General features: G+C 34.9%; 1 protein-coding gene across 4 annotated transcripts in view; it reads right to left on the minus strand.

Moving 5' to 3' along the window:
• Window positions 1-15,241, minus strand: part of LOC136039147 (cytohesin-1-like) — a 168,004-nt gene that overhangs the window by 14,633 nt on the left and 138,130 nt on the right. For all 4 annotated transcript variants that reach the window (XM_065722635.1, XM_065722634.1, XM_065722632.1 and 1 more), the window contains 2 exons: window positions 9,776-9,924; window positions 4,753-4,865 (listed from right to left, as the gene is read on the minus strand). In XM_065722635.1, the coding sequence (XP_065578707.1) occupies window positions 4,753-4,865; window positions 9,776-9,924 (262 nt within the window). The remainder of the gene's footprint in view (window positions 1-4,752; window positions 4,866-9,775; window positions 9,925-15,241) is intronic.

The raw sequence follows: 15,241 nt of genomic DNA on the forward strand, positions 1-15,241 counted from the left end.
ATAACCAGCTTCGCAATTTAAGACATCAAAATAATTAACAGTTTATAGTAAATAATTGTAAGTAATGAGCGATCCATTTCAGTCACTATGTCCCAGTTCTTTAATAACTGACTCCTGAAACACAAGGGTCATTTAGTAAAAAGTATATATAATAAGTATAATATAACAAGTACATAATAAGTAAAAAGTACCAAAAACCTTTAGCAAGAAGAGCGAGGTGTTCAGGAGAGGGCAACCCCCATCATATATGAAATAACTTTAATTTGTCTAAACTTTTAATGTTGATCCTAACTTCGAGTTGAAAAACCTTGTTTTTTTTTATTTAATGGCAGAAAAGCACGATGTCAGCCAAGTTTATCAAGGCACCAATATATAGGGTTGTATTAAATTTATATAAAACATTATATTATATTTTTATATATCATATTATATAAAAAAGATATAATGAAAAAAGAAATCACCAATGCAATAGCACAAACACAGGAATAAACATACACCATAAAAGACTGCAGGGAAAGAGGGAAATGAAGCGCTTACCCCACACACGGGTTTGTTACTATGGCCTTAATTATTGTTGAATTAGTGCAGTGACAATAATCACTCCTGAGAGCGATGAAAAATAAATACAGAAAACAGACGAATCAAATGAAAGGGACTTAGTGCCTGAATTACGAGCAGCAATACTCATACATCGCCTCGCAAAAATTTCACTTAATTACGTCAATGCCAAAGTTACCCATTTCGGCAATAAATGGTATTTTTAGCAGCAAGTCCACTAGGCTTTTTTCTTCTCTATTATAAACAACGAATTCATTCTTAAGCACGTCAATTGAAGAAGGCCTAAAGTTTTTGCCCCCTCCCAATATACTTGTAAATTACTTTTTTGGCGTTCTTATTTAAAAATAAAAAAAAAAAAAAAATTGCCTTCCCATAGATCTTGAAAAGTATATCTTGTTCCCATTCCCTATATTTTTGTGAATTGATGCCCATATATTCTTCTTAATAAAACAATTTCTAAATAAGAAATTAATATGTAAATGAATAAATAAACATCAAAATTAGGTAATAAATATCGATTATACTATATATATATATATATATATATATATATATATATATATATATATATATATATATATATATATATATATATATATATATATATATATATATATATATATATATATATATATATATATATATATATATAATATCTATGTATGAAATATCAAACAGTTCGTGGTAACGAACTATAGTAAGGAGCGACCCGGCTCAATAGTAACCAAAACTCTAAAAAATTGAATTTTGATATCAATAGCTACATCAAAAGAATCGAATTTTAATGCTGATTTTAAATATATAAGTTTCATTAAGTTTAGTCTTACCCATCAAAAATTACGAGCCTGAGAAAATTTGCATTATTTAAGAAAATAGGGGGAAACACCCCCTAAAAGTCGTAGAATCTTAACGAAAATGACACCATCAAATTCACCGTATCAGAGAACCCTACTGTAGAGGTTTCAAGCTCCTATCTACAAAAATGTGGAATTTTGTATTTTTTGCCAGAAGACAAATCACGGGTACGTGTTTATTTGTTTCTTTTTTTTGTTTTTTTTTTCTTTTCCCAGGGGTCATCGTATCGACCAAGTGGTCCTAGAATGTCGCAAGAGGACTCATTCTAACGGAAATGAAAAGTTCTAGTGCCCTTTTTAAGTGACCAAAAAAATTGGAGGGCATCTAGGCCCCCTCCCACGCTCATTTTTTTCCCAAAGTCAACGGATCAAAATTTTGAGATAGCCATTTTGTTGAGCATAGTCGAAAATCATAATAACTATGTCTTTGGGGATGACTCACTCCCCCACAATCCCTGGGGGAGGGGCTGCAAGTTACAAACTTTGACTATTGTTTACATATAGTAATGGTTATTGGGAAGTGTACAGACGTTTTCAGGGGGATTTTATTTTGTTTGGGGGTGGGGCTGAGGAAAGGGGGCTATGTTGGAGGATCTTTCCTTGGAGGAATCGGTCATGGGGGAAGAAAAATTCAATGAAAAGGGCGTAGGATTTTCTAGCATTACTATAAGAAAACAATGAAAAATAAACATGGAAACGTTTTTTCAAATGAAAGGAAGGAGTAGCATTGAAACTTAAAACGAACAAAGATTATTACGCATATGAGGGGTTCTAAAAATACTTTAGCATAAAGAGCGAGGTATTTAGGAGGAGATATATACCTCGCTCTTTATGCTAAAGTATTTTTAGTAATTTCAACTATTTATTCTACGGCCTTTCTGATTCAGGGGTCAGTCTTAAAGAATTGGGACAAAACTTGCGATTTAGTGTAAAGAGCGAGGTATTAACGAGAGTACAAACCCCCTCGTATACATAATAAAAATATAAGATTATGAAAGTTTGTTACGTAAGTGAATTCTTAAGTTACGTATATTTTTTACTAATAAAAACGTTCGTTAAAAATTAAAAGTTCTAGTTGCCTTTTTAAGTAATGAAAAATTGGAGGGCAACTAGGCCTCCTTCTCCACCCCTTATTTATCAAAATCGTGTGATCAAAACTAAGAGAAAGCCATTTAGCCAAAAAAAGAATTAATATACAAATTTCATTTTGATTTTTTTATGTGCGGAGAGCCAAAACCAAACATACATTAATTCAAAAACATTCAGAAATTAAATAAAAAAAAAACTAGTTTTTTTTAGCTGAAAGTAAGGAGCGACATTAAAACTTAAACGAACAGAAATTACTCCGTATATGAAATGGGTTTTCCCCTCCGCAATCCCTCGCTCTTTACGCTAAAGTTTGACTCTTTGCCACAATTCTACTTTTTAAAACAATTAAAAGCTTTAGCGTAAAGAGCGAGGGATTGCGGAGGGGACAACCCATTTCATATACGGAGTAATTTCTGTTCGTTTTAAGTCTTAATGTCGCTCCTTACTTTCAGCTAAAAAAACTAGTTTTTTTTTTTAATCTATTAGGGAACGAAACAGTAAAATTTTCAGGCACCGAATCCATTGAGCCTTTTTTCTTCACTATATTAAATAGCGAATTCAATAAAACAGTTTCTAATTAAGAAATAAATAAATAAATGAGAATTGGCACTCGACGGCGATTACACTCCAGAACGCTTTTTTATAACGGAGAAGATGGACAGAAGAAAGCCATAAGTATGGAGCCTCTTTCCGGTTTGTAAAAAACAGCAATGGCGGGGAATTCCAAGATTACGTCAAAATTATGGTTAAATACGTAGTAGGTAATGTTTTAGCTCAAGGAATGCACATGTTACAAATTTTCAGATAATTATGCACCAACATAAATAAGTAGAATTTATGCATTAATAGAAACGTCTTTTTTAAAGGGGAGATAAAAAAAAAAATTCCTTTCGAAGGTCCTGCAATGAAATCTTGGCTAACTTCTCTATAGACCAAGAGGTTACAAAGTCGAAGATCACAACTACTTCGTTATCATGCCTAAAAGTGGTATCTGACATTTCCATAGTTCTGAGACAATTGTCAAAAACCGTTTTCTAAGTTGTCAAAAACAGGATTATAAGGGAAATATACGTTCAACCCAAACTTTATCGTCCTCAACTACATTGCATTGCTGAACCTCCCTTTGGGAACGAGTTAGAAAACAGTTTTCGGCAATCATCTCAGAAGAGTAGGAGAGGCGGATGAATTGTCACAAACGTGACTTTAGCCACAAAAATAGCATAATATTAGCAATCTTAAGATGCTTTTATTTTGTTTTAGCGTGTCTCCTTCTGGAGAGACCCTAGGTGCAACTGATTGGGCTAATCCTATTCGCTATTTTCGTAGGAAATTAAAACTGATATCTTATTTTTATTATAAAATCATTAGTATTATTTTGTATATATAATAAATACACATTGCTATATATTTATATTATTTTATCATATATTATTTATATTATTTAAGTAATTCCATACTTAAGTTAATATTCCACCAATATTCCACATTATTTCCTCACGACAATCAGAAATTTGTTGAATATTCGGAATGCATTCTGTTCTTAAATGTGGGAATACTTGGAAATTGGAGCTTTAGATACTGAAATTATGTTTATTCCTTTGACGCAACAAAAGTCTTCGTATTACACAGAACTCTTCCTATTACAAACAACTATTTATTATCAACAACCGCAAACTCTGGGCATTTTTTTTTTCGGTTTTATCAGTTGCAGCGAAGGGCGTAAAAAAATGGTTTGTGTCTACAAGGGTCAAAATCCATTTCCCTTGAAATTTGTATAGCCAAGGGTGTAGTATGAGATTATACCCTTTTTCATTGGTGTTAAGACTAGGTGAGGGTACAATCGGAATAGTAGTTTTTCCGTTTTTTTTTTTAAGGGGACTCTTCACTGTGAAAAAATCTCAGGAACAAAAAATATTTCAGTGAGTAATCAAAAGAAAGTCGCCAAATAAAATCAAAGAGGAGAAAAAAAAAATTGGCAAAGGATGCAAGAAAACTTTAAAAAACAAGCCATGGTATTGTTAGGATTGCACGATTGCCAGGAAACAATTAGTAAAATGAAGAACTGGTTATTATCTTAGTTACTTTAACGAGACAGAAAATGATAGACTTTTAAAGCTTAATGGGACCGAAAAAAGTTTAGATTTTGGTATGTTTTCAAAAAAAAAGATCACCCTGGGAATCCTCGGACGATCCCTGGAGGAGAGGATTTTCCCCTTGTCGTCCCCAAAGATTCTAAACATTAATATCTTACCGGTGCTAGTAAATATATTTGTGTTGAGTTGGCAGTATCTTTGGGCAAATGACTCCATCATTCGATCTATTTTCTGTGCCTCACCAGGAAGACGGAAACTCCACAAAAACTGTCTATAACGAGAAAAAAAGAATATTTTGCAAAAAAAGAACAAAAAAAAACAGTGTTAATTATCAAAAAATGACAATTCACGAAGTGCCTATTTTTTTTTTGTTTTTTTTAATCTAGTTCGTCGTCCTACAATTACTGTTCACTCACACCGGGCCTGCAAAGTCCAGACGCTTAGAGGGAGAGCTTCTCAAGCGAAATCAGTCGAAAGAAAGGATATATATATAAAAAAACTTCAGGTACAACATTAAAAGTTCCCTGCATTAAATCCGCTCCCTCAAGCGTCAACGGGGAGTTCAACACCAATACTGAAGACGTTTCACTTTTCTACTATTACGACTAACAACTCACCGCAGCACCAAGCCGCCTGAGGCCAATACAGCTACGCACGCTCCTCCTCCATCCCAATCTATTTAAAAAAACCTCTTCACACCCTCCCAGGAAATTCCCATTTTCTTAAAATCTTTCTTTATGACATCCTCCCACCCCAGACGAGTATTGCCTGCTTTCCATTTAGCCCTAGACGGTTTGCCGAAATGGAAAATCTTCGGCAATCTGTCATCCTTCCTTTAGGAAGGCTCACACTTTCGTCTAGGATACTTAACTCATCAGCATAATCCGGGTCCAGGATAGTTTTTCCTTCCCGTCTGATTCTGTGGTCTCCAATTGCCTTTCCTGTGCTCCTTAGGACAAAGTCCATCAAAATGACCCATATAAATGGGGATAGAACACAACAATTCTTAACTCCTGATTTTAATACAAAACCAGCTGCTAACTTCATTTCTTACCTTAACCGCAACAGTTTCATTCTCGTACATAGCACTAATCTCTTTAGTGTATTTGTCAGGTATACCATACAAGGATAAGACCTTGGCCAAAGCTCTTCTATCAATAAAATCGGACGCTTGCTCATAATCTATAAAAGTGAGGACCTAAGGTGTTTGACAACTAAGGCACTTCTCGATTATTAACCTAAGAGTGAAAATTTGGTCGACAAACCCTCTACCTTTTCTATAACTGCGTTCTTAAAACTTTGTCTACAGCATCTCTCAGTCTAAAAAGTATCATATTACTAAGTAATTTGCTACCTACAGAGACCAGACTGATGCCTCAGTAATTACGACATTTACTTTTATCACCTTTCTTATACAGTGGTTTAATTAAGATTTTTGTAAAATCGTTAGGTAGTTCCCCTTTTTTCAAAAATCTTATTCACAATCTTCAGTAATTTACTTCTAACCTCAGAGCCACCATACTTAAGAAACTCATTTATCACACCATCAGCACCTGGAGCCTTATTATTTTTAATCCTTTTAGTACTGTCGCTAATTCTTCTTCATAAAACAAGTCTTCCTTCACATCCAAGGTATCACAAACTTTTTCATTTTCCTCTATATATTTTCCTGCAACTGTATCTTGATTTAGCAAATTCTGAAAATGTTCCAACCATCTCTCTGGGGAATTTCTTTTTCACCTTATTGGGTATAACTAGATTGTTATACCTACAAAGTGCGAAAGTCTGTAGCCATTACTTTTTTGTTTTCCTACACCAAATTTACCTAGGCTAGGATACCATCTATCCCTATTTCAACCGAGCTGGGAGTTAGAATCTCCTAGTAAAACAACCTGGCACCCTGGCTATTTGCTCCTTTAAGTAAAATGCATCTTAGTCACAAATATCTCCGTCAGTCGGTTCAACAGGAGCATATGCTACTATAGCTGATACCCTGAACTTCTTAGTCAGTGAGCAATTAGTATTCTATTATTAATACCTTCCCAGGCTAAACAAGACTTGGCAGTTTCCTTATTCATCATGAGCCCTACTCCCTGTCTATGTCCCCATCCTTCCAGCCTGAGTAAACAAATTCTATATCACCTAATTTCATGCTTCCTACCCCTTGGATATGAGTTTCTAAAACTCCTAACAAGTCCAGTATGAATCGTCTGAATTCATCAGTTAAAATGTCAGTACGATAGTCATTTTTTTAACGTTGTAACATTCCAAGTTCCAATTTCCATATTCTTTAAATTCTTTAAATTATTGAGGCCTCAGAAAAGGCAATGGCCCCGGATACCAGTGCAGGACGGGGATCAACATATCTTCTCAAGTCTACACCGAATGGAGGCTTTGTGCAATCCTGGGCCCATCTTAGTCACAACATGGTTTTCAGCACTTAGCGATACTCCTCATTAACAAGAGTCAAAATCCTACACAGACAGTCCCAAGTCTATTACCTCCAACACATCATATATTCATGCCTACACATATTATGCTACTACGGGGAGGCAACCCATGGTAGATAAACTAGCTAGGAACGCCCGTCAAAACGTTCCGCATTTTTATCCTGATATCAATGGCGTGTCCAGGATTTTTGTACGGGTGGGGGGGGGGGGAGTGCAAAATAAAAAATAAAACACGTCTTAAAACCATCAAAAATTTGTTTTTATACATTTTTGTACCGTTTTTACGAGTTGGACAAAAATTTCGGAGGTGGGGTTCCAGCCCGGGACCCCCCTTGACAGCCTATGCCTTGCCTCATACAACTAATTTTTATAGTGGACTTCTTATTGAGATATTCTATTTTGCAAGTAGAAATGAGAGCTTGGTACTTGTCGTTTATTGGAAACACATTTAAGAATTACACTTAAGTTACATCTCAGAAAACCGGTTCATAGCTCAAAAACAAGTAATGAATTATGGACTTGCATAAATTGGGCTATATATTTGCACATTAGGGATAAGGATTAGGTTAGGTTACTTTTCCATAATTTTGTTTCTCAAGTATTATTTTATCATCAATATTTTGTTGTTTTTCATTAGGATTAACCTAACTTCCCTTTTTGTGTGTGTTTCCAATACCCGACAAGTACTGAGAGCTCATTCACGGAAATAATCTTCTTGACAGTTCAACGGAGAAAGCCATCCAGCTTAAGAAGAAAGTCGACATAATTCTTCGTTAAAATTCGATAGGTGTCTTGCAGTATCTACCATGCCCTAACTCTGTAGGTGAGATCTCCAATCTCTGTGTAGAGGACGAGACCTAATCATCGCAGTGCTACTGCTGATCAGATCTGGCAAATCTTATGTTTTAAATCTAGAAGGGAGGTGATCTAGGAGGTCCATTACTCGTCCCCTTTCCTCCAATTGAGAGGCATTATCTTAAGAAAATCGATCGCCCAAAGTGGTGAATTTCTCCACATTCACCATTTGTACAGATATGACGCATACTCATTAGAATATTACGTCAAATGACAACACGAGAAGAAAAACAAAATCCATTAGTCTTAACATCTGGCCACTAAGCTACTATATCAAATTACTATAATTAACTATAGTTAACTCAATAAGGAAACTTGAAAGGTAATTTACGACATAATTTCTGGCTTCCTCGTTGTTGGCAATGCACATGAACAACTTATAAAACCAAAAGATACGGTAGTTATACCATATATAGTAGACCTAAGCCATAAATTCAATCTAATTATGATTAATTATCAGCTTGCTAAGAGTACCGAAAGTGAAATTTACAAACGACATTATTACATTAACAATATGATAACTGTTCAATAAAATATAAAGTCAACATGAATCTGGAAATGGGTACTGAAAAGAGGCAAAAATATAATTTATAACATTAACATATCCCCTCCCTTTTCAAGACAATATTAAACAAATTGGGGGGTCTGCCATAAGTGTACATCGTGGTAATAGCTTTTAAAACCAATTAAAAAATATTTTAGGGGATTTGAGGACAAAATAGGGATAGTGTGAGCCCAGGGGCCACTTTTAACCCTTCAGTCATAGAGATTGAAAACCCATATATGACTGATTTCAAAACGTTTTAACACGTTCGTCTTTCTCTTAATAATAAAATAAAAAAGCTATGACGAGAAAGTTCGGAAAGTTGAGGGAAAGGAGTGAGGGGCAGGGGCTCAAAAACTTCTCTTTATTCCAAATTTATGCAGCTAAAAGTACAAAAAACACATTGCTTAAAGCCATATTTCGAAAGATGGACTTAATCTCCCTTGTCAAGTAACCAACATGTTGTGCAGAAAACGATAGGAGATAAAAGATTCAGAGCGAAAATTCGGCCGAAAAAATTTTCATTTCTGGGAATCGCGATGGTGTCTTTTCATTTTAAGCGGCTCTTAATCTACTTCAAATACACAATTTCAATATAAAAAAACCCTTTTTAATTACCCAACGTCTTATGATATATTACTGGAATTACCATGAAATTTGATATCCTCGAGCGCATAAATCTCAGGTCAACTCTTTTGGGGACAATCAGCTCTAAATATCGAAGGTTCGCATTAAAAATCGGGAACGAACTTTCAATTAAGGGAGATTTGTTGTCCTGCAATGCCACTAAAAATTGAGTGACCTCCCATTAAGAATCAAGACTATTAATTGATCTTTAACATGTGCTTAATATTAGAACAAAGGGGCGAATATATAGGAACAGTTTGGGAGCCATGATTTATATCCCTATAACTAACCCCGAAGTTAAAAATACAGAACCCCGATGCTAAAAAAAGAGAAATCAATCATTGGAATAACTCTGAAGTTTGATATTCTCGAGCATAAATCTCAACCCTTTTCTAAGGTAATAGAACAAATGGGTGGGTCCCTCGAACTAGAAAAAAAGTTAGAAGAGGGATGTGAATACGTCAAGGGCAAGACATAGGTGAAAAGCTATACAGGGCATACATAGAATACTGTACAACATGCGAAAGTGGATATCCCTCCAAGATATTTTAGAAGGTACCTCCACCCTTCTAGACTTATTATTCCAAAGGGATTTCTCTCGTACCAAAAAGATAAAACATGCACTAAAAGTGTATTTCCTCTGCAAATATAAGACATAGAGAGAGGTGAAAAGCTCATTAAAAAATGAAAAAAAAGAGAACTAACCTTAGTGCTTGAACAAGGATGAGATCTGTAAAATCGTGCAAATGGACAAAAGATTTGAGGACACTTTCATTAAAAGGATGCTTCTCTCCGAGATAATCTCCAATTGCGGTTTTGTTCAACCCTTCGCCACCGTGCAAAAATGCGGCCACCTTTATAAAAAAATTCTATAATTATTTAGACTTTCGCTTTATAATTTTAATTAATTTAACATTTTTAATCAGTTTTGTTGAGGGCTTTTTTTATACTGAACAGGCTACTCAACGTCAATGTTTCTACAGTCAAAACAGGGATCCTTCAATCCAGTTGAGCATATCCCTCTAAGATCATTTCAAAGAAGCCCTCTGCTTCTCAGAAACATTTGACAGTTTTCCCCTAAGGCGAGCTTTTTGTCATTCCAGACCCCACCCCCATCGGAAAAACTCTCTGATATCCCTGAGAATTTTGCCATGTGTACCCATGCTTCTCATGGTAGTATACTGTCACGGTTATAAGAATGAATATTTATTTTTACAGTTCTAGTACCGCAGATATAGGGAGAGACGATAAAATTCATGAAAAAAAACTATGTGACTAAGAGTTATGCTACTTACTACTTCTATTAGAAACAAATCGCTGCCGATGTGGGAATGGCAACAAGATTCCCCGGTGAATCAGGACCAACAGACACACCCAGGGAACTTTTCATAGTTTTTTTCTTTTCGGTAGCAGCCTACTTCTTTATTACTTTTATAGTAGAAATGGAAACTTACAAGTAGTTCTTAATCTTTTTGTTATAAAAAAACTAAGTAAAATAGATCTTCCGCTCAAAATGAGGTACAGAAATTGTTTTGAGCCCATAATTTTGGTCAATCCCAATTTACAAGGTTTGAAATATCTGTACAATTATTTCTTAAATTTGGGGGAAAACTCTTTGCTTAAAGTTCTTCTGAAATAACAGGACTTACATTTTCAAAAACTACAGTCAATGAAAAATAGACTGAAAACCCAAAATAAAGGTAGAACATTTATTGCCAGACTTCACATATGTATGTCATGCTTTTTTTCATTAGTACTTGTGTACTACTTCTATAGTAGATATAGTCATTTACAAGAAGCATACTTAGACGAGTTGAGATCTTTAGCTATAACGGTGATGATACATATCGACAAGAGAAGGTTCCGACTAGGATTAAAAGCATCAGTGAAGTAAATTTGTCTTTTTACAAATTTATGACTAAAAAATTCTATATTATAGCATTGTCATTATCTTAAAAAAAAAAAAAATCAAAATCCCTCCTGTCTCTGAATTTGGAAATTATTATGATTACTTTACTAACAATTTACTACAAGGATAATTAAGAAATTGGCGATTTTTCCACCTGATCCTCCTCAATTGTTTTAAACCTAACATTTCCTTTGTTCATTCTTCTTTATCTGTTTCTATGCTTCTTACCTTTTCTACTTCAACTTTTGATTAATTTTGTTCAAGGTTGTTCTTTTTCTTCGTTATTTAGTTTTTTGTAAGTTCATCTAGAGTATCTCAGATGACCTAATTTTTGTATAACTTTAATTTACTGTTTCTAAATTACTATTCATTATATTTGTTTCGTCTTCGCTGTTTTTTTCTCTATCACATACAAGTTTAGCTTCTACTACGGCAGTATTTATGTTTTCTTAAGCGTCTTTTACTACTGGATTATTTAATAATAATGCTAATATTACTTTATAATAAAAATATAAAATAATAGATGATAAAGCACGTGTACTGCCTAATTACAATTTCAAATCTAAATAAAATGTTGTTTAAACTTCATCCTTTGTTAGTTCTCCTTTCTTCATATAAATACCTGGAAGAACGTTAGACTTGTTTTATCTAATTTCGAAGATTGACTATGTTATTATTGGAATTTTGTCAAAATCCAACGCCCTGGCTGAGTGACTTTCACAGAAAGTTTTCTAAGCCTTTTCAATTAAGAAGAAGAGAAAATATGAGGGGAATAAATAGTTCGTATTAATTTTAATGTCAACGCACGAAATTTGGCAAAAATTTGTGAAAAAATCGAGAAACAGGAAAAAGTTGTCAATTGTGTGGGTTAATAATACTGAAGAAAGCTGTCTTTTCACAGCTGAAGAAAATTTAGAAGAATAAGAAGATAAGTTATCTAGGGTAAAGACATTGGAAGCTACGACAGAAGGAAGATAGATTACCAAAAATAGGCATTTTCGCCATTTATGTGGGGAAAATGAAAAAGTAGTCATCCTAGAATGGGGCAAAGACATGACATAAGAAAAGAAATAGTAAATTAATGAGGATTAAAAAGTGAAGCCCGAGGATATGTGCACTTTTAAATACCAGGCTCAAGACTCGTTAGTAATGCACCCTGTCCCCCACAACCGACATACAGAAATTGATGTTAAGTATAATATAAATCACCTGGAACATCTCATAATAAAAATGACCTTTTGGGGATCTATTGGGAGGTACCGAGGTTTTCCACCGGAAATATTGCATCATCAAAAGGATTAGTTGGGCCAGAAGAGACAGGTTAGGTCAGGGTAGTCTCATGTCTATGTCTATCTTTTTGTCTACATCTGTGTCTATGTCTACTTCTATGTCTATGTCTATGTCTGTTCTTATGTCTATGTCTATTCTGACCTACCTGAATTAAAAGGTGGCGGAAAACATATGGTGGCGTAAATAACTTCGAAGACCACACTGCCTTTCCATGACGAAAGTAAAACAGTTCAAAATAGGAATGAAACCTTTTAATTGACGGTGACAGTGAACAGATATAAAATTATTTAACTGTATATGTGTTCGAAATATCCAGTTAAATAATTTTATATCTGTTCACCGTCAATTAAAAGGTTTCATCCCTATTTTGAACTGTTTTACTTTCGATATGGTGGCGTAAAACCGCGGTGGCGTTAAAACACTCTATGAGAATATTTACAGTCCTGCAAAAATTATGAAACTTAAATACGATGGTGTTACGAGCATTAGAGTATGAAACTTAGCACACCTCTACTGGTTCAATTGTGGAATCTTCAACAAAGGGGAGCAGGATAAGACTCGAGGAAAATTTGTTTTTAGTCTAGTAAAAGGGTCTTGTTTTCAAATACCTTTGCCCCCCCCCCCCAAAAAAAAAACACAAGAAAAAAGTAAAAAAAAACTACATAAAAAGTACCAAAAAAGTCTTATAGTGGGTATTCCTCCTAAAAACTTAATTTTAATATATGTAAACTTACTCAGCTTTTTTCATACTATTCAGAGGACTAATTTTGCAGTCCCTCTCTAGTATTGCCCTCTAGCAACCTAGACAGTTTGGGGAGAAATTCTGATACGGAGTGGAGGTGTTATTCCAAAAATTCTTTGAAAAGGGCAAATAACCCAAATATTGTTCCGAGGGAAGGATTAGTCAGCGAAAAAAAAACAATATTCATCCTATTTCTATTCGAATTTCCTATTTTTAGTATGTATTTTGCAATATTTGAGTCGTAGAGACGATGAAACCCCCAGACGGTGCAACTGTTCGGTAGAGAGTTTAAAAAATGTTTTATTAGAGTTTGTTAGAGTTACAAATGACGCATTTAAAATCCTAGACCTGACATTGAATACCAGCCTTTGTTAGAAATTGGGATTAATCAAATAATACGGGCGTGACTGAGCAATTATTATCGTTTTTTTCCGACATATTTCCATAGAGTATTTGTCACCCCTCTTGCATAAGAGGGTGCGGAATGATTCTATTTCAAATGACTTATTTTCCCCACTTTCTGCCATTTAAGGTGAAGAGGGTTTTCCGGAAATAATCAATTAGTTACGATAATACTTTCCAAGGTTTATGGTTATAATTCCCATGGGAAGAAAGAGGATTAGTCTATTATGAATAAGGCTCAGAAATTAATTGATTCTTATTCTTTCATAGCACGATAGCTAGCAATCAGTTTAGGCAAGGGGGGCTGACTAAAATTTTAGCTCAATAAATTTATAATACGTCATGCCAATTGTGCTTTTTACCTTGAAGTTACGCATTAAAATATTTCGTTGATAAAAACAATTCAAGAGCAAGAGCGTATTCAGTATTTTTGTTCAGGGTTTTATTCTTTTAGGGCCCCACCGTAAAAAAAAATAAAACCCTGAACAAAAATACTGGATAGTACAAAAAACTAAAAAAACGCATCAAAAACACATACATTTTTGTTATGTTTTTACGAGTCAGACGAAAATTCAGGGGGGGGGGGTCAAACCCTGAACCCCCTGGATACGGCCTTTTTCGAGAGAGATCGTTTTTATGTTCAAATGAACGAAGCTTAGAAATAGCACACAAGGTGACTTCATGGAAAAGTCGTAACGGCCTTTCTTCATTCTCTTTTTCAAAGACAATTGGCCGCGTGACATTAAAATGGGCAACCAATAAGGGTGCCCCCACATAGGGCTGTCTTGCCACTCGACATTTGGGTAACATCGATTGAAAAAGACAAACGTAGGCGTGGCACGAGGCTATGGAATCTTTGAAAAAAAGCCGCTGAGAACAATCACAGGTCCAGTGTTACCAACCCGGTGCAATTGTACCCTCTTTGCTACAATTTTGAGGTCCTGGTACAATGAGTTATACTTATAAATTTGTTGGTATAATCGAATCTTCTGACACATTTTGGTTTTACTTGTCCCTTTCTGACTCGGATATCTGTTTAAATTTTAGTTTTTCTTATTTTTACAGTAAATTATTGACGTGCTGTACAAATGGTACAAATTAATCTTTGGCGTACAATTTTAGATGGGGAAGCTGGTATAGTTTATTTCAAAGCGTTGGCAAGGCTGCGAAACCCTGGCTGCCCAGTTTACCTTTATACATTCTTACGTTACGGATTGGCAATGCGAAACGGCAGTTAGGGGAGACTGGGGTAATGGCGGCCAGTGGGTAATGCCGGTCACCATGATTTCTCGTAAAGTCGATAACGCAGATTCATACCGATTGTATCTGCCATCTCAAGAAAGTTTGTAGAAATACTAGTGGAGCGCTCGCCATCTTGCCAGTTCTAGTTTGTCTGTTGTGCAAGAAAGACTGTTTTGACGTTTCACCTTATAAGACAGACAATAGTTTAATCTGCTATCATCTCTTTCTGTTTACATGTCACGATACGAGACTTATCTCGCAATAACAAGGTAAGCCATATTGTTGTATCTTGTAGAATTTTATTAAGGTTTAAGCACTTATATTTTCATTTTTAGCCGATAAAATAATGATCATGCGGTTGAGGTAATGGTGGTCACCACACTTGGGGTAATAACAGTCGCGACCGGCATTGCCCCATTAGTGCCAATATTTTTCATATATTTTTTTTCTATGTTTCAGATGCCGAGAAAATACATATGGAAAACATATAAAGATAAATGGACTGCAGAGGACTTAAGGAAAGCAAAAACAGCAATTACTAGAGGATTAGCGATTCGCAAAGCTGCAGATCAGTTCAAAATACCAT

Source organism: Artemia franciscana, chromosome 19 (genome assembly GCF_032884065.1).
Source record: "Artemia franciscana chromosome 19, ASM3288406v1, whole genome shotgun sequence".
Lineage (NCBI taxonomy): Eukaryota > Metazoa > Arthropoda > Branchiopoda > Anostraca > Artemiidae > Artemia > Artemia franciscana.